Source organism: Psammomys obesus, unplaced genomic scaffold (genome assembly GCF_907164565.1).
Source record: "Psammomys obesus unplaced genomic scaffold, mPsaObe1.curated_primary_1811, whole genome shotgun sequence".
NCBI classification, from domain to species: Eukaryota; Metazoa; Chordata; class Mammalia; order Rodentia; family Muridae; genus Psammomys; species Psammomys obesus.
The window spans coordinates 48,386,672-48,413,092 of NW_026587216.1; the positions used below are offsets into that span (position 1 = coordinate 48,386,672).

Consider the following 26,421-nt stretch of genomic DNA (forward strand, 5'->3'; position numbering starts at 1 on the left):
ACACACACACACACACACACACACACACACACACACACACACACACACATGATGGGAGAATAAGCATATAAGCATGTGTCAGCAGAGACTTTTTGCAGCCTGTGGTTTATGCCAATGCTCCACTGAAGTGGTGCAGGTGCAGCAGTGAACAGGACAGTGAGAAAACCCTTTGAGGAGACAGAGCACTTGATCAAAGCTTGGCAGGTGATCTTAAAAGGATGTTTAATGTGGTCTCGATCCCCAGGTGAAGGGGCCTCAGCGAACATAAAAGGAAGTCACTTGTCCTGGGACATGTCACATGCACCTTGAGAGATGCATAGGTATTTAATAATCCATTCTTTAAAGTCCTCTGAGAAAGGAGACCCCTGTGATCAACATTAATCAATTACAGTTCTTAATAACTTCCCTAATATACTCCCTTACACAGCGGCGTTTTTCACACTGCAATTTCTCTGTAGAGTTTTTCCTTTCTTCATGGCAAGATTAAAGAGTCCATTAATCATCCTCTTATCTTATAACAAATATATGAAGGCTTTTCCAGCCATCACTAGGCTTCGTCTTTGTTCTCTTTCGTTTTCAGTGCACTTAACATTGCGGTAATTGATGTAACTCCTACCAAGCTCTCCGGCCTGCAAATGCTGACTTTTGGAGCACCTCATTGGAGCACCTCATTGGAGCACCTCATTGGAGCACCTCATTTGCCACATTCACAAGCAGACATAGCGAGGTGCTGAGCAAAGTGCCCACTTGGATGGTGTGAGTCACGTTTGCTCTAACTAAGTCTTTTCTGCAGGTTCCTCAAGACCGCAGTCCTCAGAGGTGCTACGGGGTCAGTGCAGATCTGAGCATGGACCAGTGCCAGTGAGGCAGCCATGGAGCCTTTGCTATGTGGTTGCATACTGGTGATGGATTTACGGGACATTCCGTTACCTCAGAATTATCTAAGGTTGGGCAGAACACAGGATGTCCACTTGAGCGTGTCTGTTAAGTCCCGCTAAGTAACCCTGCATTACCCACGGAAGAGGCCAGCTCTTCTATTTACTAATAATGAGACGTTGAGAAAGCTCCTAACTCTTTGTTGAGGTTCGGTTTCCATACTCATAAAATGGAAATATTGATTGATATATATTAATATTCCTTTCACAATAATTAGATGAGACAGTGCAGGCAACACAGCTAGCATATGAGAGCTGTTATTTCGTATGCTGGCCTATTTTCTACTTTGAGTTTCCCAAGAGTGGAGTCACTGAGCCTCTTCCATTATATTCCAGGATTTTAGAAGTCCAGTGTCCAAGATTCCTTCCTGAATCTGAAATTAGAGCAGTTCCATCGGGTCACTTTGTTGTTGATTTTTTCTATTCCCTTGAGGAATATAGTAAACTTAATCCTGAGTTGTTTTAAATTATAAACAACATTGATTGTAAATGAAACTTAGAAGCAACTGCTCATATGAGCTGTGTTTATTAAAGATTACCTCCTACCCCACAACAATCCATCCTTCTCCCACGAAGCCACATGACAGATGATGTAAGACTCAGACATGTTTAGCAAGGTACCTGTATTCTGTAAGCCTTGACCGTAATCCATGTCCCCTCCCACTCCCTGTCTACTCTGCTGTGACACCCAGAGACTCATTCAGTCTTCACTTCTGTAGAATAAACAATCATGTTTTCCCAAAGGCGATCAATCAACTGATGATGAAAAAAATTAGACAAGAACATCACTTTAGAAGTACATGCCATGTCACCTACAGCAAATCCTCTCTGGAGTGAGTAATAATGATATTGGGTTACATATGACAGTTGCTTTAATAGGAATGGGAGTTAAGGCAGTGATGACTGGAAGGTCCAAAGTGCCCCGGAGCTGGTTAGTTGAGGCCAGGTTAGATGGATTAATATTTTGCACACTGTCACAGCTCTACTTACAGGTTTAACGGGCTTTAACTGAACATGATCCAGGCAGTGGGGGTGCGTGTCTGGTCCACCCATGAAATCAACTGAAACACAGCAGCCCACGGTGGATCAGTGCGTAAGCGAAAATGCAAATAACACTGAATTTTAAAGCAGTCTACATGTGCATTAGACTGAAAAAAAAAATCAGTTTCCTACAGAATGGAGGAAGGGAGTATTTAGTATGAAGGGCTCCTAAAAATATGGTAGGAAAATTTAAAAGACACACAAATAACCTGAGCTTTGAGGGCCTGAAAAGTCACAGCTGCTATTGATTTCAGTAATAAAAAATGTGATCCTCTGAAATATTAAGAGCTTTGAAATAATGTGTCTCCTTACATATCAAAATATATTTCTCTTTTGGTTGCCAAGACCCACATTTTACCTTCTTAAGAATATTCACTACACCATTAAAATCACTTTTGGGAAGTCACAGTCTATCTCTATGCCTCTGTCCTTAAGCTATTCCTAAGAAACTATCATTTGTCTTGCAACTTTTGCAAAGTTTCCATGTGCTGGACACCATAGGGATCTGCCTGTAGTCTCTAGAGGCATGGTGATTTTTATAGTCATGTTTATAATTTCCTTCTGCCTTACTATACTTTTCTCTCAAATCTTTAATTTGGTTCTTTTATTCCATTTTCCACTGAAAGTATTACTTTAAGCCAGCAGTTCTCAACCTGTGGATAGCAACCACTATGGCAGCCAAATAATCTGTTCACAGGGGTCACCTAAGACCATTAGAAAACACCTATATTTACACTATGATTCATAAAACTAGTAAAATTACAGTTATGAAGTAGGTACAAAAAGAATTTTATGCTTGGAACTGTATTAAAGGGCTGTAGCATTAGGAAGGTCCAGAGCCACTGAACTAAAGTTTGGTTGTAAAACAGTAGTTTACTGAGTACTATTGGTTTATAGGTACACAAGGGCACTGGAATCTGAGGGACATAAGTATGAGTGCGTGTACGCATATAGCGAAACACACTGTATGCAAACAATTACACTTCAGTTCAAGACAGGTGTTTCAGGCATTTCAGGCTAATGTTGAGAGAGAGATGAATGGGTCTAGCAGTTTTACCGAATTCTTGAGTAGCTATAGACACTCTGGCAACTGATGACTTACACTTAACTTCCTTTGAGTAGCTGGAGCAAGGCCAGGAAAATCAAATTTTCACCACCTCAATAAATAAGTATGAGCCTGTGGGTGCCTAGCCACTAAATGGCAAGGAGCTTCTCTTGTAGGAAAAGTGGCCAGAAATGCCATCATTTTTCTGCCATTTTCATCGGTTAATAGGACACCAACTTAAGAAAGGAAATGAGGAGACACAATTTGCCTGAGACCCTGAAAATTTTTCGTCTCCTGAGTTTAAGCAAGACATTTAACTGTAAGTTTGGACTAAGTTTTAAAATAAATTTAATAAAATATTTGCCCTCACTTCTTTAGATTTCTGGGTAGAATTTTAGAAGGAAAATAGTATTGATTAAAATTGAATGACAGGATAACTTATAGAACACCTTTTACAAGAGGGCGTGAAAAATACACAAAACTTATAAATAACAATAACAATGTATAAATAATAAATAAAATAGTTTGACTTGAAAACCACAGTCAAAACATTAGATGGTGTGTATGTATATGCACTAAAGCAAAATAAAATGAATACACCTACATATTGATTTATAATATGTTAAAAGAACCATTAATTTCCATGGTTTTTAATCTGTTTTTAATTATCTCTGTTGTTGATATATCATATAATTGGTATTTTGAAAAAAAAAACACAGATGTTCATTATTAATTACATTATTTTTATAAATCTATTTACAGCCTTCTCTGAAGTTTCTTTGTAGGATTAGTAAATTTAAATTAAAAGTAAAAAATATCATTTATAGTTTTATATTTGTTTTATATGTGTGTCACCACGTATCTGCAGGAGCCGCATGGGTCAGTCCATGTGTCTAATTCCTGGAGCTGGAGTTACAGGTGGTTGTGAGACGCCCTGTGGGTGCTGTGAACCAAGCCAAGGTTCTCTGCAAGACCAGCAAGGGCTCTTAGCTGCTCAGCCGCCTCCACCAGCACCAACAGTACGCTGGTTAAATTTATTTTTGGGTGTAGGTGTGAATAGGTGACATGGCACACATGTGGAGGACACAGGACAACTTGCAGGAGTTGGCTCTCCCTTTGCACCATGTGGATTCAGGGGATCCAATAAGCTTGGTAGGACCACCTTTACCTGCTGATCCCTGTCAAATCACCTAGGGTTAGGCAATTTGAAATCGATACGTGAAGTGAATCGGGAAGATGCCTTGTTTTTACTGGGGAATGGCAACACCCTTTGAAATCTGTAATCAAAACAACAAACTCCGCAGAGGATCTGACGTACTACAGTGAGCATGGCAGAGATGAAGGCAGGGTTATAAGAGCATCCAGACAGCTTGCCTGCCAGACAGCTTCAGGACATTGAGGGTGAATTCTGGGTACCCAGTTATTACATCCCAGAGTATGATGTGCATTTTAGAAAAATATTAGCACAGTTGGGAGTTAGCATCCACTCTCCAGAAAACTCGTGTTGCCTCCTCCACTCTTGAGACTGAGGTGTTGCTCTCATAGGATGCACAGGGAAAGAGCAGGACCGGGAAAGGCCCATTTTCAATCCTTCAAATTCACTTCCGGAACCAGCATTCAATCCCACAGCAAAGCATCTTCCTGGAAGAACTAACGTTGCTTGTAATTGAATTTCTTTGTGGCTGCTCACTGTAGCCCCCCTAACTCTGCCAAGATTCTCACGCAACTGAATGAATCACAGCATTTCGCTGCAGAGCATTATCTCACCATGCAAGTTCGGGTTCACATCCAATTGTAACATCTCTGTTCATCTAATGGACACGCTAGGTCACGAATGAAGCTTCCGTTCATGCGACTGGGTCAGTCATCTTTGCTCAGCCATTGCGCCTTTCACTTACACAAACGTCACTCTCTGTGTTCAGCACAGAGCACATGCTGACATCTGATAGTGAGCACAGCAGCTTCACCTGGGCAACAGCTCACTGCAGCCCCTGAGAAAGTGGAAAGCTGCCGTTTATAGGACAAGTCCCCTTCAGCCGTGACCACTTTCCTGTGCTTCCCAGAGGCCCTGCAGGCAGCGATGCTTCTCATTCCTCATGGAAGAACTCCTGGTGCTGTCGATATGGAGAGCCCTGTCTGTGGGCTGGACTCCATTTTTCACTGTATCTGTACCTCTTAGGGGTGTCCAAATTCCTTTGAACCACAAACTTAGACTATATGTAAAAATAACTGGGTGAACGGAACAAGTTTCTCTTTTATTATCAAGAAGTTACACTATCTTCTCATTTTATACACTGAGAACATTATTTTATATTTGTATTTGCAATTTGTATTTTAGGTCACTTTTCACATCTGATTTTCCCCCTCTTATTTTCACTGGGGTCACAGGGAAGGTAGCCTCTTCCATCTGTGGGTGGATTCACGGTTCTTTAGCGACTTCCTAGCTTTGGAACCATGGAGCGTCGTTGTGCCTTTCAGTGCAGCATGCACACATACAGCTGGTGGGGTTGCACTTGAACAAGTGACAGGACGCCCCGCATTATTGGCTTAGAAACATTTGCTCATGATTGACGGTTGGAACCCAGCACAGCAGGAGAGGACCTTTCCTGCCTACTCTGTCTTAGCCTGGGTCTCTTTGCAGGGAGCTAGAGGCTCAGTTTCTGAGGTGGGAAGTTGGTACAGCTTGCTGCTTCTTGGCTGAGCTGAGGCTGGGAAGTTTGTCACTTCCAACAGGAGCATCTCTTGGGCTTCCCTGAAGCATGGTAGTTGGAGTCCAAGAGTTAGCACCCAGAGATAAAGGGCCCAGCAGAATCTATGTGATCTTCTGTGACAGTCTGAAACGCCACACATGGCAGTGAGGGAAGGGAACAGAAAGTCTAGGTTTCGATGGTGCTGTCAGACAAGAACTCGTATACCTCTATTTGCAGTCTAGCCCTGAGCTGCGGTATGCCTGGTGCATACCGCACTAGCAAGTATTTGAGCTGTCCTTCGTGTCCTGGTTTTAAGTGTATTTACCAATAATCAGAATGAAAACATTTCATTCCAGCTTGAGCCATACTGCTTCATGTCTTGCCACTGCATTAAGGGACAAGGAGTTTCTTGCCACTGCATCAAGGGACAAGGGACAAGCTAACACTGTGTTAGCTCAGAGAAAAGACAAAATTCAGGAAGAGGAGGACCAGTTACCAGATTCACTATTATTATTTCTTTTGTTTTGTGACATCAAAGATGGAAGAAGAACCTTTTGCAAGGTAGAGAAGTGTTCTGTTATTATGCAATACCCCAAACCCCATAACATTTATTCTGACATTATCTTCTTATTCCGCTTCATTATTCCTCAGTTTGCTTCTTCTATGAGGAGATTCCTATAAATGAAAGGCAGGCAGGAACTTGCTGTCCATTCAGATCATTCAAAGAGACCAAGCAGCATGCTACATAGAAGAGAGGCTAGTTATTCAGAGGCAGGTGGCAGAGAAAGTCTACCCATGTTAGTAGGGGACACAATACTTGTATTGATGCTAATTCGCCACTCTCTCCTGTCTGACACATCTGAGCTTTCAGAAGGCATGGCCTGCTGTGCTTAACTAAGGCTCTGGGCTTGCCAATCACAGTGCCTCCGGGCACCATGCTGTGTCTGCCACACAAGGGAACTTGACAGTACCCTAAAATATTGAGGATTTCAGAGGCCGTGACTGTCCATGCTCTGCTACTTGGGTCAACAAGCTATGTGACCCCCCCCCCCCAAGGCTTCAGATGAGGAAGTGACAAAACACCATCTTCATGGCTGTTCCCCTACTCTTGTTATGACTCAGGAATATTTTGGCCTCTTACTTCCCAGCAAGCATGCAGAACCAAACACAGGAAGCACACAGAGCCAATGAAATGTGTCACAGCACAGCAGCTCCAGCTGCATAGTAAGGACAGCGTGCCAGAAGCTGCCTTTGTCCTGAGCCCTATGCACAACAGTATCACTTCCTGCCACATGGAGCAACCATGCCAAGTGGACATTCCTCACTCCCTCTCATCCCTCTCCTCTTCATCTCAGGTTCTGATGTGTGCTCTGTTATGGTTCAGTGGACCTCAGCGGCACTCTGGTGCAGAGAACCAGAGAGCATCACCACTTTCGCTAGGATCCCTTGGTCTTCCTTGCACTGGGGAACGAGATGGGAGGCAGTGAGAGAAATGGTCTTCATTCCAGAGGTGTCACCTCAGGTAAATGCAGGGTATAGACACACACAGCGGCTGTCTGTTGCTATCACAGAGTACCTAAGACTGGCCAATCAATGAAGAGGAGCTTTATTTGGTTGGTAATTCTGGAGGCTTTTGTGTTGCCTCACAACTCCTGTGTAAGGAGAAAAGTCACGAGAACTTATGGAAGGAAATATGTTAGAGATAAGAAATCCCTGAGGAGGTGGGCTTGTTCCCTAGCAATCTTTGTCCTTGACCAGGACATTCACCGCTCTTAAGACCCAGTCTCAAGGTCCCATCTCCCAACACTGCTGCAGCGGCTTCTCCTGGTGACATGTGTCTTCAAGTATTGATTTCCCGTATTTCAGAAACTTTGTTTAGCTTAGAGTTATGTGAGAATTTGTAAAAATCTCCACAATGCATTCTTGTTCCAGGGGAGAGTGTTCTGTTCTGATAGAACATGCACTGGACTTGAGACCCAGTTTCTTCCACTTGGAAAGGTCAGCTGACTTGTAGGGTAGAAAATCGTCAGTGAGTCACAGTGCGATGCTTAGAAGTTTTATCTTCTATAAATGTTTGTATTCTAGAAAGGTGCACTTTTCCTTGTAAACCCTGCTTGGTGGGGCGGGGTGAAGAAAAATTTGTGACCTCAAGTCACCTATGAGAGCTCTTTAGGTTCTCTCTATGCGCTGCTGGGGAGGGGGCGGGAGTGTGGTTCCTGCCAGAGTGGCCACGAGATGCCTTCATTCACCTTCCCTTTAATATTTGATTGGTGCTGACATTTTTCTCTGGTCTTTAGCTTCCCTAGTCGCATGAACTTTGAGCGGGTGAGATTTCTCTTTTCTTCATATTTTAAGTCATTCCACAGGATGCTTTGCAGATAAAAAAAAATCCTCTTTGTGTGATCCGCATGCAGTGATTCTTATCGTAATATTTTCAGTGTTGTTCTTTTAGATGCTGGGAGACTCTGACTGGACTTAGTTCTGGATCCCCTAGACCCTGAATGATTTAGTATGTTGTCTTTGATTTCTTGCAAATGGGATGCTGCTCAGCGTCCCTGTGAGGTGCCTTGATGGCGGTGTTTACTCTTCTCTGCCTTTGTGTGGCAGGAGCTCTCGGCCTTCTACAGATGCCAGAAACCCAGCTGCTCACTCTGCCCTTATCTCAGCACAGCACTTGGGGCGCTTATTTTCTAGTCCACAGAGAAGAACAGCAACTGTCTTTTTCCTTGCTTTCTTTTTTATTTTTTTCTGACAGAGCTTATGTAGCCCAACCTCACCTACGGGGATGAGGATGACATTGAGGAAGCGACCTTCCTCCTCTACCTCCCAGCTGCTGGGACCACAAGCAAACATCACCCTATCTACTAATAAGCTTTTTCTTCTCTTCTGTCACATTCATCTTTAATAGCAATTCTATTCTTCCTGAACTTCTTCAGCTCTGAAAGCAACAGTTGTTGCGCCCTGTTTCACAATGGTAGAGATGCCCTTAGCCCACCAGAAACTTTTACCTGCTTAGTAACCTGCCACCACGGGCGCCTGACTACAGAGTCTCTACTTAAGTCCCTTTCTGAGCTGAGGACCCTTTCAGCGACTGTCTGTTTATATTCACTGGTGATCAAAAAACTTTGGTCAGTATTCTTGGCCTCATCTGGAGCAACGTTTCATTCTAGACAAAGCACAGCTTTAAAAATTGCCCCTTTCTCTGTGTTTTTGTGCTTCCTCGTGTTTTTATTGACTGGGCTTTTGGCTTTTGTTCCTTCTGCGAGTTCAGATTTCTGAAACAAAGTGTTTCTTGTAATCTTTGCTGACAGTTTCTTTCTACCTTAGAATTTTCTAAGTGTGTAATACTTAAATAATGGGATAATAAATTCTAGAACCTTTTTGAGGTCAGTGAAGCAGAAGAGAATGGCTGAACGAAAAAAAATAATGTTTCAAAAGGTATGAGGCTAAAAACAGGCCCAGAATTTAGCTCAACAACTCCGAGTGAATTCTTTTCCCATGTAAGGTATTTTATTACAGTTACTCAGTTTTATTCAATCCATTTTTATCATTCTTGCTTATGACTAGCCAAAGTTTTACTTTGCTCTATAAATCAAGTGACAAATACTTGTTGGCTTTGAAGTCTCTCTATAATTCCTTTTTACTGCCTGCTTCTACAATTTTAGACATTTCTCATTTGAAACACTATTTTCTTCTCCTCCTTTCCTTTCTTCTTCTTCTCCCTCCTCCTTCTTCCTTAGAACCACATCATTACTTTTGGTTCTTTGTTTCCAAGGACAATGTTTAAAGTATCATTTCCTTACTGAGATTTCTCTCATAAATCCTTTTCCCTACGAATTACGTTCCCCAGAAAATTGAATCAGTTCCTATCATTCTCAAGGTTAAATCTATTTACCACCTCCCATCCCAAGTAGCCTGGCCTGTATGGGTGTAGGAGTGACAGGATGTGGATTCCCTTACTCTGTGCAGTGTCTCTGTGTGAGCACACACTAGTGTTTGTGTATGTTACAGGTATGTGCATGGATATGCGCATGTGTACACATATTGGTGTCTCACTCATGTGTATATGCATGCATGCACGTATGTGTATAGACACGCTTGTGTGACGGCACTAGTGTGTGTGTTGATTCTGTGGGAAGTGACATTAGGAAGAGATAGCAGCTAGCCCTTTGGGACACTTGTTTCTTCTTAGTAGAAAAGGGCTTTATTCACTGTGGGCCCATATGTGTTGCCATTATCTCTCTGACCGTCAGATATGAAACATTTTGGACATCGCTGGTGCAGAAAAGACTTCCAGGTCCCTCACAGACTGTCCTACCATTCATGTTGTGAGCTGGACATGCAGAGCTACCTTCACATGACATCTTTAGAGTCAGATTTTCCCAGACTTTCTTGTATGTGATTTGTTTGTTTGTTTTTTTCCTTTTGGGATTTTTTAGCTTAAGAAATATTTTTTCTATTATTTGAAGTGTACTTTCTTCTTTTCCCGATGATGTGATATACCATACATATGGACAATAAACATGTTCTGAACATCCCTGCTTGACTCAGTTATACCACACCCTCTGTTTTTTGCTCTACTTGATTCACTTGCCACACAACATCTTTTTTTTTTTTTTTTCTTCAGTGTTCTGTATATGCACAGGCCTGGCTCACCTACTAGAATCTAAGATCTCCTGGGAAAATGGCTGGGTTCTTTTATTCATCTCTGTATCCTGTGGCTTACCACACAGAAATCCCTCCGTGACTGTTTCTTGAATGAACAGATCAATTATAAATGCTCAAGGGATCAGCTAGTTCAGACTTCACAAGCTAAACAATATGTTGGGTCTGAACAATAAGGACTTCCTCATCTGGACAGATTGATGACCTCAGGACAAGAAAAGATATGACTGAAATGGAGCTTAATCAAGCACTGAAATATCTACAGCAGTTGGCATCCTACCTGGGAAATGGAAGCAATGCAGAATGCCACCAGGTGGTATTGTTAAAGGAAACAAAACAGGTAAATATCCAGCTAGACCAGCACCATTCGTTGAAGATGCTGTCTTTTTTCCATTGAATGGTTTTGGCATCTTTGTAAAAAATCAGGTGTCCATAAGTGTGTGGGTTTATTTCTGTATCTTCTATTTGATTCCATCGATCCACCAGCCTGTTTCTATGCCATTCACATGAAGTTTTTATTAATGTTGCTCTATAGACAGCTTGACATCAGGAATGGGGATACCTCCAGAAGATCTTTTATTTTAGAGGATTTTTTTTTTAGCAGTTCTGGGTTTCTTGTTATTCCATATGAAGTTGAGAATTTTTCTTTCAAGGTCTGTAAGTTGTGTTGGTAATTTTATGGGAATTGCATTGAATCTGTAGATTTCTTTTGGTAAAATGGCCATTTTTACTATGTTAATCCTGCCAAGCCATGAGCATGGGACATCTTTCCATCTTCCAATATCTTCTTCTATTTCTTTCTTCAGAGACTGGAAGATTTTTTTTTTTAATACAAGTCTTTGACTTGGTTGGTTAGAGTTACACCAAGGTACTTTATGTCCTTTGTGGCTATTGTAAAGGGTGTTGTTTCCCTAATTTCTATCTCAGCCCATTTTTCTTCTGTATACAGAAGGGCTACTGATTTTTTTTTTAGTTAATTTTGTATCCAGCCACTTTGATGAAGGTGTTTATCAGCTGTAGGAGTTTCCTGGTAGAATTTTGGAGGTTACTCATGTATATTATCTTATCATCTGCAAATAGTATTACTTTGACTTCTTCCTTTCCGATTTGTATCCCCTTGATCTCCTTCAATTGTCTTATTGCCCTAGCAAGGACTTCAAGAACTATGTTGAAGAGATATGGAAAGAGAGGGCAGCCTTGCCTTGTCCCTGATTTCATTGGGATTTATTTAAGTTTCTCTCCATTTAGTTTGATGTTGGCTATAGGTTTGCTGTATATTGCCTTTACTATGTTCAGGTAAGTGCCTTGTATCCCTGATCTCTCCAGGACTTTAAACATAAATGAATGTTGAATTTTATCAAATGCTTTTTAAGCATCTGGATTATCATGTGCTTTTTTTTTTCTTTTAGTTTGCTTATATGGTGGATTACATTGATGGATTTCCATATATTGAGCCACCCCTGCATACCTGGGATGAAGCCTACTTGGTCATAGTGGATGATATTTTTGATGTGTTCTTGGATTTGGTTTGCAAGTAATTTAATGAGTATTTTTGCATCAATGTTCATAAGGGAGATTGGTCTGAAATTCTCTTTGTTGGGTCCTTGTGAGGTTTAGTTATCAGGGTGACTATGGCTTTATAGAATGAGTTTGATAATGTTCCTTCTGTTTGTATTTTGTGGAATAAATTGAAGAGTATTGGAGTTAGCTCTTCTTTGATGGTCTGATAGAATTATGCTCTCAAACCATCTGGCCCTGGGCTTTTCTTAGATGGGAGACTTTTGATGACAGTTTATCTTTCCTTAGGGAATATAAGACTATTTAATTCATTTACCAGGTCTTGATTCAGCTCTGGTAAGTGGAATCGATAAAGAAAATTGTCCAATACATTTAGATTTTCAAATTTTGTGGCATGTAGGCTTTTGATAGCTACATGTAAAGATTCAAATAGATCCATACTTATCACCCTTCACAAAACTAAAGTCCAAGTAGATCAAAGACCTCAACATAAAACCAGATATACTAACCCTGTTAGAAGAAAAAGTGGAGTAGAGCCTTGAGCTCATTGGCATAGGAGACAACACTAATAGCACAGGCTCTAAGAGCAACAAACAATAAATGGGACCTCATGAAACTGAAAAGCTTCTGTAAAGCAAAGGACATTGTCGTCAGAACAAAATGACAGCCTGCAGACTGGGAAAGTATCTTCACCAACCCTATATCAGACAGAGGGCTGATATCCAGAATATATAAGGAGCTCAAGAAGTTAAACCACAACAAATCGAGTAATCCAATTTAAAAAAATGGGGTATAGAGGTAAACAGATAATTCTCAATAGAGGAATACTGAATGGTAGAGAAACACTTAAAGAAATGTCCAACATCCTTACTCATCAGGGAAATGCAAATCAAAACAACCCTGAGATTTCACCTTACACACATCAGAATGGCTAAGATCAAAAACTCAGCTGAGGACAATGGTGGAGACGATGTGGAAAAAGGAAACCCTCTTCCACTGCTGGTGGGAATGTAAACTTGTACAACCACTTTGGAAATCAATCTGGAGCTTTCTCAGACAATTAGGAATATTAGCTCAAGATCCAGCTATACCACATCCAAAAGATGCTCAAGTATACAACAAGGACATTTGCTCAACCATGTTTGTAGCAGCTTTATTCATAATAGCCAGAACCTGGAAACAACCCAGGTGTCCCTCAATTGAGGAATGGATACAGAATTTGTGGTACATTTACACAGTGGAATACTATTCAGCAATTAAAACTGTGAAAAAAATCCAAAACAGTTATAATGAATTCAGTGCAGGTTAAATGGTCTAAGATGTAGTGAGAATTTTATAATTTTGGTTTCTTTAAAAAATATAGAATGTTATGGGAACATGTTTTTGTTTGAATCCCAGGTATGGTGATAAGAGGCTGCTTCTGGGCAGGTGACTATGATTTCCTTAGGTCTGTAGCAGGGGTATGGTTTGGCCGGTTATGGATAGTTTCTGTGAGTGTATCATGTTTGGAATTCTGGGAACATTTCAGAGGTTATATAAATGTTAACGCCCTGACTGGCAGGGTCTCTGTGTTTGTCTGATTGGTGGTTGGATGCTGTTGATTGCACTATGTTAAGTAGTCATGAGCAAGGAAACAAGAAGAAATTAGATATCCTGACAGGTAGGATCAAACTTCCCCCAAGGAACTTAATGCTCCCACAGCAGGAAGTAGTCTAAGGATAACTTTGTCCCTTTTCCCCTCCATTCGTGTTTCTCTCCTACCTAGTGTTAGGGCATTAATAAGGGTGGAGAAGGGTGGAAGAGAGAACAAGGAACCCACAAAGCTGCAAGACTGAGACTTCTAAGTCGAAAATAAAACAGATTATGTAAATGAATCCAGACTCTGGATTTAAATAGATCAAACAAACTTAAAGCCAAATGGAAGGTTTGATTTGCTCATCTTTCCTCCTGCTCAGCACAGGGTTTGAAATGAGATGATCTGCCTTTGTGAATCCTTGGGGCAGGAAAGCCCAGGTCACCCGCATGGCTCTTTGGAGCAGTTTGTGTGGGGCACTCCAGAAGCCACACTTGGTTTGGCTAGAATCTTTCAGGATGTGTTTCCTATTTCTTCTGCCAGGAAAGTGCCTCTCCTGGCTTCACTTGCAGTTTTCTTTGAATCTTTTAGGTCTTAATACAAAGCTATCACCCCAATCAGCCCCTTGAATCATAAAGGAGAACTCCTGCAAGTTTTTGCTCAGAGATCCCTGTTGCAGATACTCCTGGATGCTCATCAGCACCTTAGACCTCAGAAGCATTTAGCATCCTAGTTTCAAATCCCATGATCAACTTTCTTATAAGACCCAGGGCACTTGGGCATTACGGTACCTCCATGTAAATACACTGTCCGGAAGCTTCCTTGTCTGCTCATCTCCCACAGTTGAAGGGAAAGACCTTGGAGAGAAGCAGGTGGATATTACTTAGGGGGCAGGTCTGAAATCCACCTTGTAGAAGCCGGTTTCCCAACAGCATGGAAGCTGAAGCATATGACATAACTGTGTGTTGGAGAACAGACAGCTTTAGTGGCTGGCGAGGCAGCCTCTGCTACAGCTTCTGTAGCTATTATTAATTTTCTAACCGTAGTGTTGAATAAATCACTACAAGTTTGCAGCTGACTGAACTGTGGAAAGAAAAATGTCCTTCAGATAGACCATTAACTCAAATGTAGACTTTCTGTTCTTATGATGAGCAACTGAACAAAGAAAACAGGAAGGAAGGAGGGAGGAGGGAAAGGTGTGTGTGTGTGTGTGTGTGTGTGTATTTCTAAGTGAAAATATGGACAAAATAGAGAAGCTAGCCATCTGTGCTACATAGTGCATTTCACCCATTTTGTGCCACACACAGACCTCCATGTTGCTGTCCGAGTCTTATGAACACACCCTGTTACCTCATTTCAGTTCCAGGCTCAAACATTGTTCCCAGAAGTAACTGTACATTAGTGTTCCATATCTGCCCTTTGTTTATTTATGCTAGTTAGTTCTATGGCATTTCTTCAAAGGAACTATAAAATCAGATCTTTATAAAAATCTTCAATATTTAACTTGAGATAATAGATTTTTTAAAAACTATTATGTGCTATTTCATTATCTAAAAGGCCCAAATATCTCTTCTACTATCTGGCATTTAAAATATTGTTCTATTGCCTCATTGTAACATGCATGAGTAGAGAGAGCATCATGAATACAAGCCATTAAGCTATGTCTGAAGGGATAGAAAGTTGGTGAACATTTTAAAGACAATGATAAGTTATCATTTTCAAATATACCCAGAACTAGGGTTTCAAGGTCTGTGAGCAGCATTCCCACAAAAAATTGGTGCATTTATATGTAGATTTAGAAAAAAATTAAATTATAAAATATGCATGGTTGAAAAAGAAAGGATTGCTTTTGACAAAACTCAAAAGACAGGATTCTTCTGCATTACCAAGCAATGCAGAAGAAAATTTCCAGCAACTAACAATGACCAGACCACCAACTCTAAGGAATCTTGATGAGAGCTAAGAGAATCTGAAAATTAGAGGGGCTCACTGGTCTTTGCAATAGGGTTTTCAGGATTCAGGACAGAAATCCTGATGGCACCTGACTGGTCCTGGGTGAGAAGTGGAAAAATGGCGGCTGTCACTCTAGAAGACTCAAGGATGAGGCATGCAAAACAGGAAGGACACCGCACACATGGCAGGTGGGGTGGCTGATGGCTTCCCTTTATTCTTTTAAAAGAACGGTGTGCCTTCTTAGCTGGTGAAGGAGTAAAGGAGGAAACTGAATATCTGGGAGAAGGGGGACAGGAAAGAATGGTCAAAAGAGCAATAGACCTTTATGTGATGGAGGCTTAGAGGCAAAAGCCACAGAAAATACAAAATGAATCTTCCTTTTCTATGTTGGGGAGGTCATTGTTAAGGATAGACAGGTGGTTCTGAACGCAGAGAAAGCCCGGGACTCTGAGAGACAAGAGCCCTTAGATGTAAGTTCCCTTCATGATAACATTTCAATCATAGGGTTTGTGTAGGCGTCATAGATGCACACGTGTGTAGTGTGTGCACGCGTACACGCCTGTGAGCACATGTGTGGAGGGCAGAGAGATGTGTGTTCTTCTCTATCACTATCTTATTCCCTTGAGACAAGAATTCTCATTGGATGTGAAACTAGACTAGAACGAGCAAGGTCCAGTGATCCTACTGTCTACACGTGCCCCCTACCAGGGGGATTACAGGAGGTTACAGGAACACATGCAACCATTCCTGGCTTTACTTGGCTTTTCACCTGGGTAGTGGGATCTGAACTTAGATACTTGTGCTTGCTCGGCAAGCATTTTTACCCAGGGAGCCATCTCTCCAACCTTCTGTGAAGGATGATAAAGGTACTTGATAGAGGAGAAAGAACCATGAATTCACATTATATATCACTTTGAGTGTCAGTCAGTCATCTAGAAGCAGGGGTTTGGGACTCCAATATCCCTGAGGTAAAAGTAGCTCAAAGTATTAATTTATATGAGATCTGGAGAAGATGATGACTAGAAACAGGTGAATGGATGGTGGGGCACGTGGTTGGCTCTGATGGAGCACTGTGACTTCATCTCAGCAGGAGCCGTTCAGCATCATTAAGGAGCAAAAGACAAACACAGAGAAAGGAAGGCCCAATATGTCAGTGTTGGGGGCACAGAGTTCCTTGCGCTCACAGAAGAGCAGTAGGAGGACCAGGAATGTTAATTGTGCAGGAGTGTCCCTCAGGGGAGGAGATAAACTCAAATGCCTGCATCCCATCCAGAAAGCTGGGAGTGGATTTTCTTAATGAGCTGGTGATCTGTTTGCTACCTGTGGAGGCAGACCTCATCCATCTTTTGCTATAGAGATAGACCTCACCCAAATTCCCCCAAATGATTACCCCAGACACTTTCTTCCCTAGACTGCTACCCATCCCTGGGGGAGATGTCACATGGCCTGCTGACCTCTATGCTATTGGTCAGAGACCACATTAGATTTTTAGAACTTTTAGCTCTAGAACTGACCCTCTTGGTCACATGTACTTTGTAAAAGCGTTTCTATGTAGTCACACCTGAAGTTGTATTGTGCACCTGGAATTGGACCAATTGTTGCCTGGAAACTTTTACCCAAATTGTACTGTGTTTTTAATATTCTGACAACAAACTGTCTGGCATTAGACTCCGAGTCTGACCCAGGTTGACAAAGTCAATCTGCACTGGGTTTTCATTCTCATGTCTTTGAAGGCTCGCTTTCCTGTCATGACAACTACAGGGCCCTCCTCACACCAAGAACAAGGATGGCAAACCTGGATTAGTGGGTTAACCACCAAAGGTGAGACGCAAGTCTGGATTAGGATTTTTGAGCTTAGATTTAAAATGGAAATACAGGATCCTGCCATTTGCTCCTGCTAAATTCCACCACTAACAACCTTACAATGAATTTCTTCTTGTGATAAACTCCAGGAGCCACAGGATGCAGACAGTTCCTCATTTGTTATCCCACTCTCTCATGGCCACATCTGGGCTGTGAGTTCCTCATCTTCCATTCTTACCATCTGGACAGCAGGCTGTTTGTTTGTTTGTTTGTTTGTTTGTTTTTCTTCCCCACCTCCTTAAGAATGCACTGCACATCTTGACACTGCTGCTGAGCATGAGCTCCAAGGAAGCAGGTTTCCGGAGTTGTCGCTCATGCTGGGGTGGGCTTTTCGGTGCTGCTGCTGCCCTTGGGCCGTTCACCTGTAAGCCAGTTCCCACCTGCACGCCTTGAGGAACCCCGACGCACTCACTGTTTCGTCAGGCGACATTGGTGGAGTCACATTCTCAGTGTGCCGTCACTACTGTATCTGGAGTGCGTAGGCATTTGCTCACGCATTCTCAGAAAAAAACATCACACAACTGTATATCGCATGGAATGACCACTGTGTTAGAAAATGAGGTTGCCGTGGTAAATACTAGGGCCTTAGAAAATTACAGTTGTGTTAAACATTTTCAAAGAACACACATCATTTGCCAAAAAAGCACTGGTCTCCTAAGATAGCCTGGAAGAGAGGGAGAAGAAAGTGGCAAAATTTGGGTAGAGGCAATTAAGCTCTAATGGAACAAAACCTGTTTGTATGAGCAGATAAAGGAGTAGTGGATTTAGGCTGGAGATTTGTGAAGAAAGCAGAATTCAAACTGTAGACAGTCCTGTTTAGGCTGAGCTACGCAGTCTAACTGCATTGGACAGCAGCTGAGGCCTTGTGTGATACTGATTTTAGCTTTTACTTTGGAAGTGGATTTAATGAAATTGTTTCTCTAGCTGGCTCCTGTGGAGAGTCTTGCTCAGTCTATTGTTTTAGGTTCTTGGGTACTTAGGATAGCATTAGAGAGAAAGAGAAAGATTGTCTTGTGATATATCCAGGTACTGGTATCTTCTCTTTTTCTTGCACCGCAGCTCAGGCCTTTCCTATGCTGCCCGAGTTTCCCACTGGTGACTGAGGTCATCACCGTTAGCAGGTCTCTGATATATGGCAATGTGCCAGGTACAATTTGGAAGCCAAGATAAGAAGCAAGACTAAAACAGATCTCCCGAAAAACCTGGCAGTACATATACACAATAATGGCTACTTTTCAACATAGTTTGCCTTATCTGCACACTTTTGGAAGGTCTGATAAAAAAATGGTAACAAGTAGGCAGTTCACTTTGGCAGAGGACTCAACAGAGGATCCTTCAGCAGGGTTTTATGATGACAGATCTCAACCGCAAATCCCACCCATTGCTCTGTTGCTTTTATCTCTTTGTCTTTGTGGTCATAATCTTTATAAGAAACAGTAAACAATGAGGCTGAGAGGTAACTGGGAAGATGAGTGCTGAAAACAAATGTTTCCCTAACCATTTATTGCCCTTTAGAAACTTCCACCTGAAACACTAGCTTTAGAGACTATGTAAGCAGGGCAGAGTGGAGAAGTGGGGCTCTTACTCATTCTCAACTCCCTGGCAGCTTTCAGTTTAAGAACAAGGCTTAATTCTGTACTTTAGATTTTGCAGATATTTCATTAGTTCAAATAGGAATCATGATAAATGATAGAGTATTGGCCAAGATACCATGGCATTAGGTTAGTTTTTAAGTAACTTTTCAGAATGAGCTTTCCAGATGTATACTTAGATACATTGTAAAGTCACTAATGTTTTTTTTTTTTTTTTCTTACTTAGTGCTTATATTTTGAAAAGCAATTAAAGAAGGTGTGCTTCTCTTTGGCAGTGGGCTGGTAACATCGTACCCAAAGAGCATTGCATGATCGCACCTAGAATCCCGCAAAGTGTTGGCAACAGCTGTGGTATTCTATGAAATCATGGAAACTGGCTGCCGACATTGCTTTTTACTCACATCTGCTTGTTCTTTTGATTCTCCTTTCAGTAAAAATGGAAAATCTGTCTTGAGGACTTCCAGGTTAAAAGGGTTACAACTTCTTTTCCACTGTTATCCTTCTTCCAGCAGCTTACCATGTTATGCTGGGCATAGAGACTTTGTTTTGAGCACCCTAGGCTCTTTTTGACTCTAAGCATTATTAGGGTTCATGTCAACACAACGACTTCCAGCTGTGGCCGAGTAACTTTATATATGGCCCTCGTAGCAAACACTAGAATTACACCATTAGTAGACTAGGCTGTAACCAGCCTCATCAGACTGAGTTTGATGGCATTATGTTAGCTGATTCAGAGATTTCAATAGAGAAGCTTCACTTCATAGTGTCAAAGTCAGTAGAACTACACTATCTGCCAGCAGAAAAACAGTCTCTATCCTCTGACACTACTGCTCTAGAGCAATGGCTCTCAACCTTCCTATTGCTGTGAGCCTTTAATACAGTTCCTCATGTTGTGGTGACAAACAACCATGAAGTTATTTTGTTGGTACTTCATAACTGCAATTTTGTTACTGTCATGAATCCTAATGAAATATCTGGTATGCAGGATATCTGATATGCAACCCCTGTGAAAGGCGAAACCTTTCACCTCCAAATGGGTCATGACCCACAGGTTGAGAATCACTTCTCTAAAGGCAGCGTGATGGAATTTTATTTTGCATGACATTGTGCGTTTCCTGTTTTCACCTAAGACTCACAAGCCTCAAGGAAATGATCGTCTGTATTTATTGAGTTAGAAAAAAGACTGATGACTAGAATGCCTTTCCTCTTCAGTGAGGCAGGGTGTACTACTGGCGTCTAGACAGTTCAATGAGGAGAAAGAAGAAACCCACCCTTTCTTGTGGGTAATGTGGGGGTAAGTATTCAAAAGTAAATCATAAGAAATTCAGAACAGCAACTGAAGTATTTACTTAGTCCCGATCCCAGCTTCTTTGAAATCTCGCTTCAGTTGATATTTGTGTTCAGTTGTTCCTGGCCATGTGAAATTTTTAAACTTAATTTTTGTTCTTGGCACAGTCCGGAATCACGCTGCTGATATTCTCTACTTAGTGTCTCCCCCAAAGTTCCCCTCCAAGTGGGGCAGGTTGTTACGTTAACAGCACTTTTGAAATTGCCAGGAATTCTATGCCATTTAAAATATTAAAAGAAAAATATGCCCAAGTAGGCTCAAAACATGCTGCTAGGGTTTACCTGTTCTCATCACCACACCTGTCCCCTCAAGGTCTAGCATTTTCTAGCATTAGTTGGGTTAACTGAGATGAGGTCACGCTGTCATGGATTCCGGCTCAGCCATCACCACTGCATCTGTTCGGAGGGGACCGTTCACCTTGGAATCGTATTCTAGCAAGGCTGTTATAAAGGTTACCTATACATCCCCATTTTGTTAAAAGCACTATTTGAAGCAATTTGGGTAACAGCGGAAATGGGTAGATGTCATTTTCTGAGGTAATTCAACTGTAAAAACCGGTTCATGTCCGTTATTGCCTTGCATGGGCACACTAGAGTTGTGTGGAAAGTGCCTTCCCTGTATGTTTGCAGGTATTCAGCAAATGGAATTTGTTGACCTGTGCTGATATCCCTCTAAAATAGAACCTCCAGTCATGCTATAACTTTTATTTGATGCTAAACCTTGACTTAGTTTCTGAGCATAACACGAGGCACTTCTAGTATCGCTTCAATTTTTTAAAAAGTTCCCCACGAATGGCTGTAATTTTGTTGTTCCACAAATTAGTTTGTATTCATAGGGAATCCCACAATCCATTGCGTTGCTATAAATGCTGTTAGTTAAATTTCTAAGGTTTACCATCAATATACTCCCAGCTGGTGACGAATAGAATAACCCTTAACTGAGCACATTGCTTCTGGGGCCTCTAGTGTTGCCTGACAGCAGCAGTCCACAGGCATCTGAGCCTCCCACTCATTTCTGAGTGACTCGGAGGGAGGGTCAGTGGCTAGTGCTAACCTGCTTTTGTGAGCTTGAGTGGCTACCTCGATTACAGCTTCACTCTGCGGAGTTGAATAGTCTTAGCTTTGTAACGGCTTTTAGAGATCAGAGTCTTACCCAGAAGAAATGCCAGGGAAGGACCGATTCCACTACTTACAGGTGTCTTCTTCGTCCATGGAAACGCTGATCACATAACAGGCGTACACAAAACCAACCAGCTGGAAAAAAGCAGATGGTTTTAGAGCTTACACCAATGTGTCAGTAACGCCTATGAATTTGTAATAGAATAAAATTTTACATCTAAACAATAGCTGTTTTAAAAACTTTTTCATTTTTTTTTTTTAGCAACCTAGATAGCTTTCTAAAAAGATAAATGAGAAATAACAATTTTGGATAGTTCACTTACACTTTGATTGAGGATGTCCTTAAAACCATTACAAATTATTCATAATGTATATTTTAGTTTTTAATATTTGTAGAGCAATTTGTACTATATTCATTATTCCTACAACTATTTTAACATTTAACAGGCAGAAAGGAACCTAAAACAGGTTAAACATAAATTAAATAGCAATCATCTACTTAATAATTTAAAGTGCAGTGAGAAAGTAAATTCTATTGAGTACTAAGTTGTTTTGTTAATTACATCATAAGAAAATACATTAACTTGCTGGTGGTCAGTGCTGAGATGCAGGAGAGAAAATCTGTACTTTGCTGAGTGTCTCAAAGAACCAACATGGCATAGAGCAGCCTTTGCTGCTTCTCCTGGTTCTTCCTGCACTTCCCTGAGAGATGATTTCTGTTCCACACAGCCACACAACAGTCTTTGGAGGTAAAGTAGTTAATTAATCTCAGCTGATTTAAAATTACTTGGCTTCTTTGATAGTCAAAACCAGTTGCCTCACTAGATCCTGCCGTTAGCCATTTTGCCCTCTTCTGTGTGGTCAACGCTTGTTTCCTCCTCCTACCCTCACCACAAAACAGCTCTGAAAAGCAACCACTTTCACAGCCCTGGTGTCAAAGGCTAGGCTTCCTACTGCACGGAATATCCAATTGCCCAGGGTGATTCTTAACCCAGGCTTACGATCTGACCCCAGACATGGAGGGAAAACCCGAGTCCTAAGAGACTGAGAAGTTAGGGACGGAGGCCTGTAAACGCTCAGGGAGGGATTTCCTACTAGGGTAGGTGGGAGGAGGAGGATTCTGGTACTCTGGGTATAAAAGGTGAGGAGGGTAGTGTTAAGTGGTCAGCCAGCAAGTGGTGATGCAGAGAGACACGTAGATAATACAGAGAAATCCTGAAGGACGAATGATTCGTAGTCTCCCCCAAAATCACTCTCTGGGTGAAGCACCAGCCTGTGGGGGACTGTCAGATCCAGCGAGTGTCCTCTGCCGGTTTATCCTGAGCCAGTCATGGTCAGCCTGTAATCCCTGTATTTTACGTCAAGGTCATTGCTGCTTCAGTCCCTAAATATCCACGTAGGGAGGAGTTGAGATGAAAACAGCTACTTAAACGGCCCCTTCATATATTTAAATTTATTATAGTAAAACACCACTGGGAACTTCCTTTTCTTATTTTTTTAATAAATATTGACTTGATTTTTGGAAAGTTTGTTTCATTTCTCTGTAGCAAGACCATTTAAAATCCTGCCTCCTAGTTATTTTGAAATATTCAGTACAATAATAATATATAATTATTATGATTCAGTTAAAACAATAAAAAATAAGCTGTAGTGTCTCTTATTCCACCACAGAAGTAACTAAAAATACCCATCTCATCATGTTCTTGGTTGTAGAGGATTTTTTTTTTCCCTAAAAAGAATGCATTCATAGAATAAAACACCTTCTCTTTACTTTGTAACAGCTTTACTTCATCTGATACATCTTTACTTTCTATTTGCTACAATTATGTGACTTATATGTAGAATTTCTTTACTCATTTCCATTAGATTTCTGTATTCCTGGGCTGGTGGCACCACCTCTCTTTCATCAATGCCAACAGCCCCAGGACAGATTTTTTTTTCTTTTTCATGCTACTATCACTATTGTCTTCTCTGCTATGCCTCCTTGTCCTACCTTTCCTTCTGCAGTCATTATATTGAATTCCCCTGGACAATAGTGGGAAAATCTCCCCATTATTAAGACCACCTGATTATCACCTACTCTCATCTGCAAACTCAATTGATTTCCCTTTGTGTTGAGTAGTTATTTCATCACAGGTTTTATAAGCTGGGTTGTGGGACTTTCATTACATGTCTGTTAACTTGTCTTAAGTCAGGGGTAGGCTTGTCATACAAATTTAGATCTAGGAGATGATGTGAGAGAGCAGCTTTCTGAGTCAGTGTTTGGGATTGTGGTCTTGAATGACCTGAACTGAGAAGTTGCATTTTCTCATTCATTCCTTTCAGCAAACACCATTTCACAATGCGGAGACAAAAGCAGCTACAGGCAATTGCACATTTTGACATCTGACTCTGTCTTTCCAACCTTCTAAAAATATGTGTCCCAAAAGCAGACCCTAATTGCTTTAAACAGCACTTATTTCAAGTGGTTTTACTGACAGCTTCAGATGAGAGGGCACTATCTTTCATTTTGAGATAGTGTGGGATTTATTTTGTGTTGTGCCTGACAGGCTGAACACACACCAAGAGGATGCAGCCTGTGCGCTCCTACTTAACAGGACACATAACTCACATTTTTATTTATAAGCCACAGATTGTTGCAGAAGAAGCATCGATCCTACCTGAATATTTTTTTCTATACTTATACGTAATTTGTAAATGTGCTGAGCCCTGCATGAATTCTAGCTAATCTCAATGCTACATGGCTGCCATAAGTAAGCTACCTGTACTGTGGCTCCTGTTTTTTCCCTTCCCCTCTCAAGGGCATTTCTGGAGTCCCAGCGGTGTATTTCATTGGATGAGGCTACCGCTGGGAGACCACAGGTCAGGCATAGTTAGAAGATAGTTTTTCAGGTTCAGGATAAGTGTAAATAAGGAGAGTGATGTAGCCTGTTACCCTCATGTTGCAGGTGCTTATATTGCATATCCTCTGTGCAGCCTTCAGAATCAGGCATTCTGGGTTCTGTCGGGCTGTCATGTGAATCTGCTTGGCCTGTGTGGTGGTGTGAATAAAAATGGCCCCCACACGTTCATATATTTGAATGGTTAGTCACCAGAGACTGGAACTGTTTGAAAAGATTGGAAGGATTAAGAGGTGTGGTCTTATTGGGGTAGGTGTGGCCTTGCTGGAGGACATATGTCACTAGGGGGTGGGCTTTGAGATTTCAAAGAATCCACAGCAGCCTCAACATTATTTCTTTCTGTCTCTGTCTCTCTGTGTCTCTCTCTCCTGCCCATGGACGAAGATGTAATGCTTTCAGCTCCAGGGCCATGCCTGCCTGTGTGCTGCCATCCACACGGTGCCATGCTCACGATGATGAATAAACCCCAAGTTAAATGCTTTCTAAGTGCTGACTTGGTCATGGTGTCTCTTCATAAGAATAGAATAGTGACTAAGAGAGCCTGCTTTGGCAACTACATTTGTAGAGGTTCCTTTTGCTTAAAAAATAGTTTAATGGGTTCAAGAAATCTGAATTCAGTAACGTTAATGGATTAGATTTCTTTGGAATCAGAAGTGGGTACAGCCTTTGGCTAACATGGCTGCAGGTGTCTTCCTAGTCATCACTACCAAAATGACTAACACTCCAGGTCTCCTTCAACAGTGTAGAAAAGATGGACCCAGCTGGATAGAAGCCCATCTGGGCCAGTTCTGGTATTTAATGACACATAGAAATTAGACAAACATTTCTGATTTGATTTCAGAGGTGGCTACATTGTATGACAATTAATTTTCATTTTCATGTCAGACTAAGGCCAGTTAATTCTCACACATAATCACCAATTCTCATCTAGATAAGTTGGAGGCAGACAACGTTGTATGGGCATGCTTGGGTGAGTGCGCTCGGGGTTCCGAGGGAAGACTGAGACTTTCATGGTACTTAGTAATACGTGTATGAATTTCTATTGTTCTAATTAAGAATAATGCCTGACACCTTTATTCACATCTAAGTGTTGACTTAAGGTAAGGGGATCTAGCATACATATTCACATATTGCTGTTCCTTTTGACAGAGAGCATATACTTTTGTGTTTTCTAATATTGCTCATTCCATTTGGCAGAGCTTGGTCCATCAACGTTTATTGGTAAGTCCATCAACATTTACTGGTTGGTCTATTGGCATTTACTGGAAGAAAGGCCAGAGGATTGATGAGAAGGCCCCTTAGGAGCAAACAGCCTTGCTGAAACACTGCTCTCACATATCAAAATGTGAAGTTAATTTGATGGAGTTGAGCCTGGAGACTCAACAGGAGACCACTTCGCCTTGAACAGATGCGCCCCACCCCCGGCTCCCTGACAGAGCAACAGAGCAATCTTAGCCTTCTGGTTTTTCTTCCAGCTGCTAGAAAAGGTCTGGAAAGTATTAAGGGCTCATTGGTAAATCATTTTAATATACATTTATATACTTAAAGGCACAAAATAAGTACCCTCTAAGGGATTTTTATAGCATAAAATAAAATTGTACTTTTTGCAGGAAACTTTTATGTGGTTCTAGTTCAGACCTTCTTCTAGCCTCAAAATATATGTTGGCCAGATGGTTAACATTAAAGATTAGATGTGAGGTTTATTGCCTTCATTTCCTCATCCAAGTAAGTAAAACTGAAATTGAATAAACAGTTTGGAGATAGATGGATAGCCCAAGGCAGTAAATAAGTCAAGAGGAGCATGGAAGTTCATTATACATGGACTTCTGTGAGGGCAAAGCAGCAAGCTTTGGGCTAATGTTTTCAGATTAAACTCAGTGTAACTTGTATTTATACCCCATGGTTTAAGGCTACAGATTCTGAAAAATATTAGAATAGATGTACTTCATGAAACTATGTACTGTGTATGTACTGGTCAATGTATTTCTTCTTTTTCAAATATGTTTTTTTAAAATAGTATGTTTATGACTGACAGAGAATATAATCAGATAGTTAATCACAGTAACAGCACATGCCTTATCTAGCAAAAAAAGAAAAGAAAAAAAAAGTTCTTACTGGTGAAATGTGGGAACGCACAGTTCCAAAAGGAAGGTGCAATATGTACCAACAGAATGTTCAGA

General features: G+C 41.3%; 1 protein-coding gene across 1 annotated transcript in view; it reads right to left on the reverse strand.

Annotated features, from left to right (window-relative positions):
• The window catches only part of Nkain3 (sodium/potassium transporting ATPase interacting 3), a 581,394-nt gene that overhangs the window by 12,553 nt on the left and 542,420 nt on the right, over positions 1-26,421 (reverse strand). Inside the window, exon 5 of the mRNA XM_055603203.1 lies at positions 21,416-21,476. Coding sequence (XP_055459178.1) covers positions 21,416-21,476 — 61 coding nt within the window. The remainder of the gene's footprint in view (positions 1-21,415; positions 21,477-26,421) is intronic.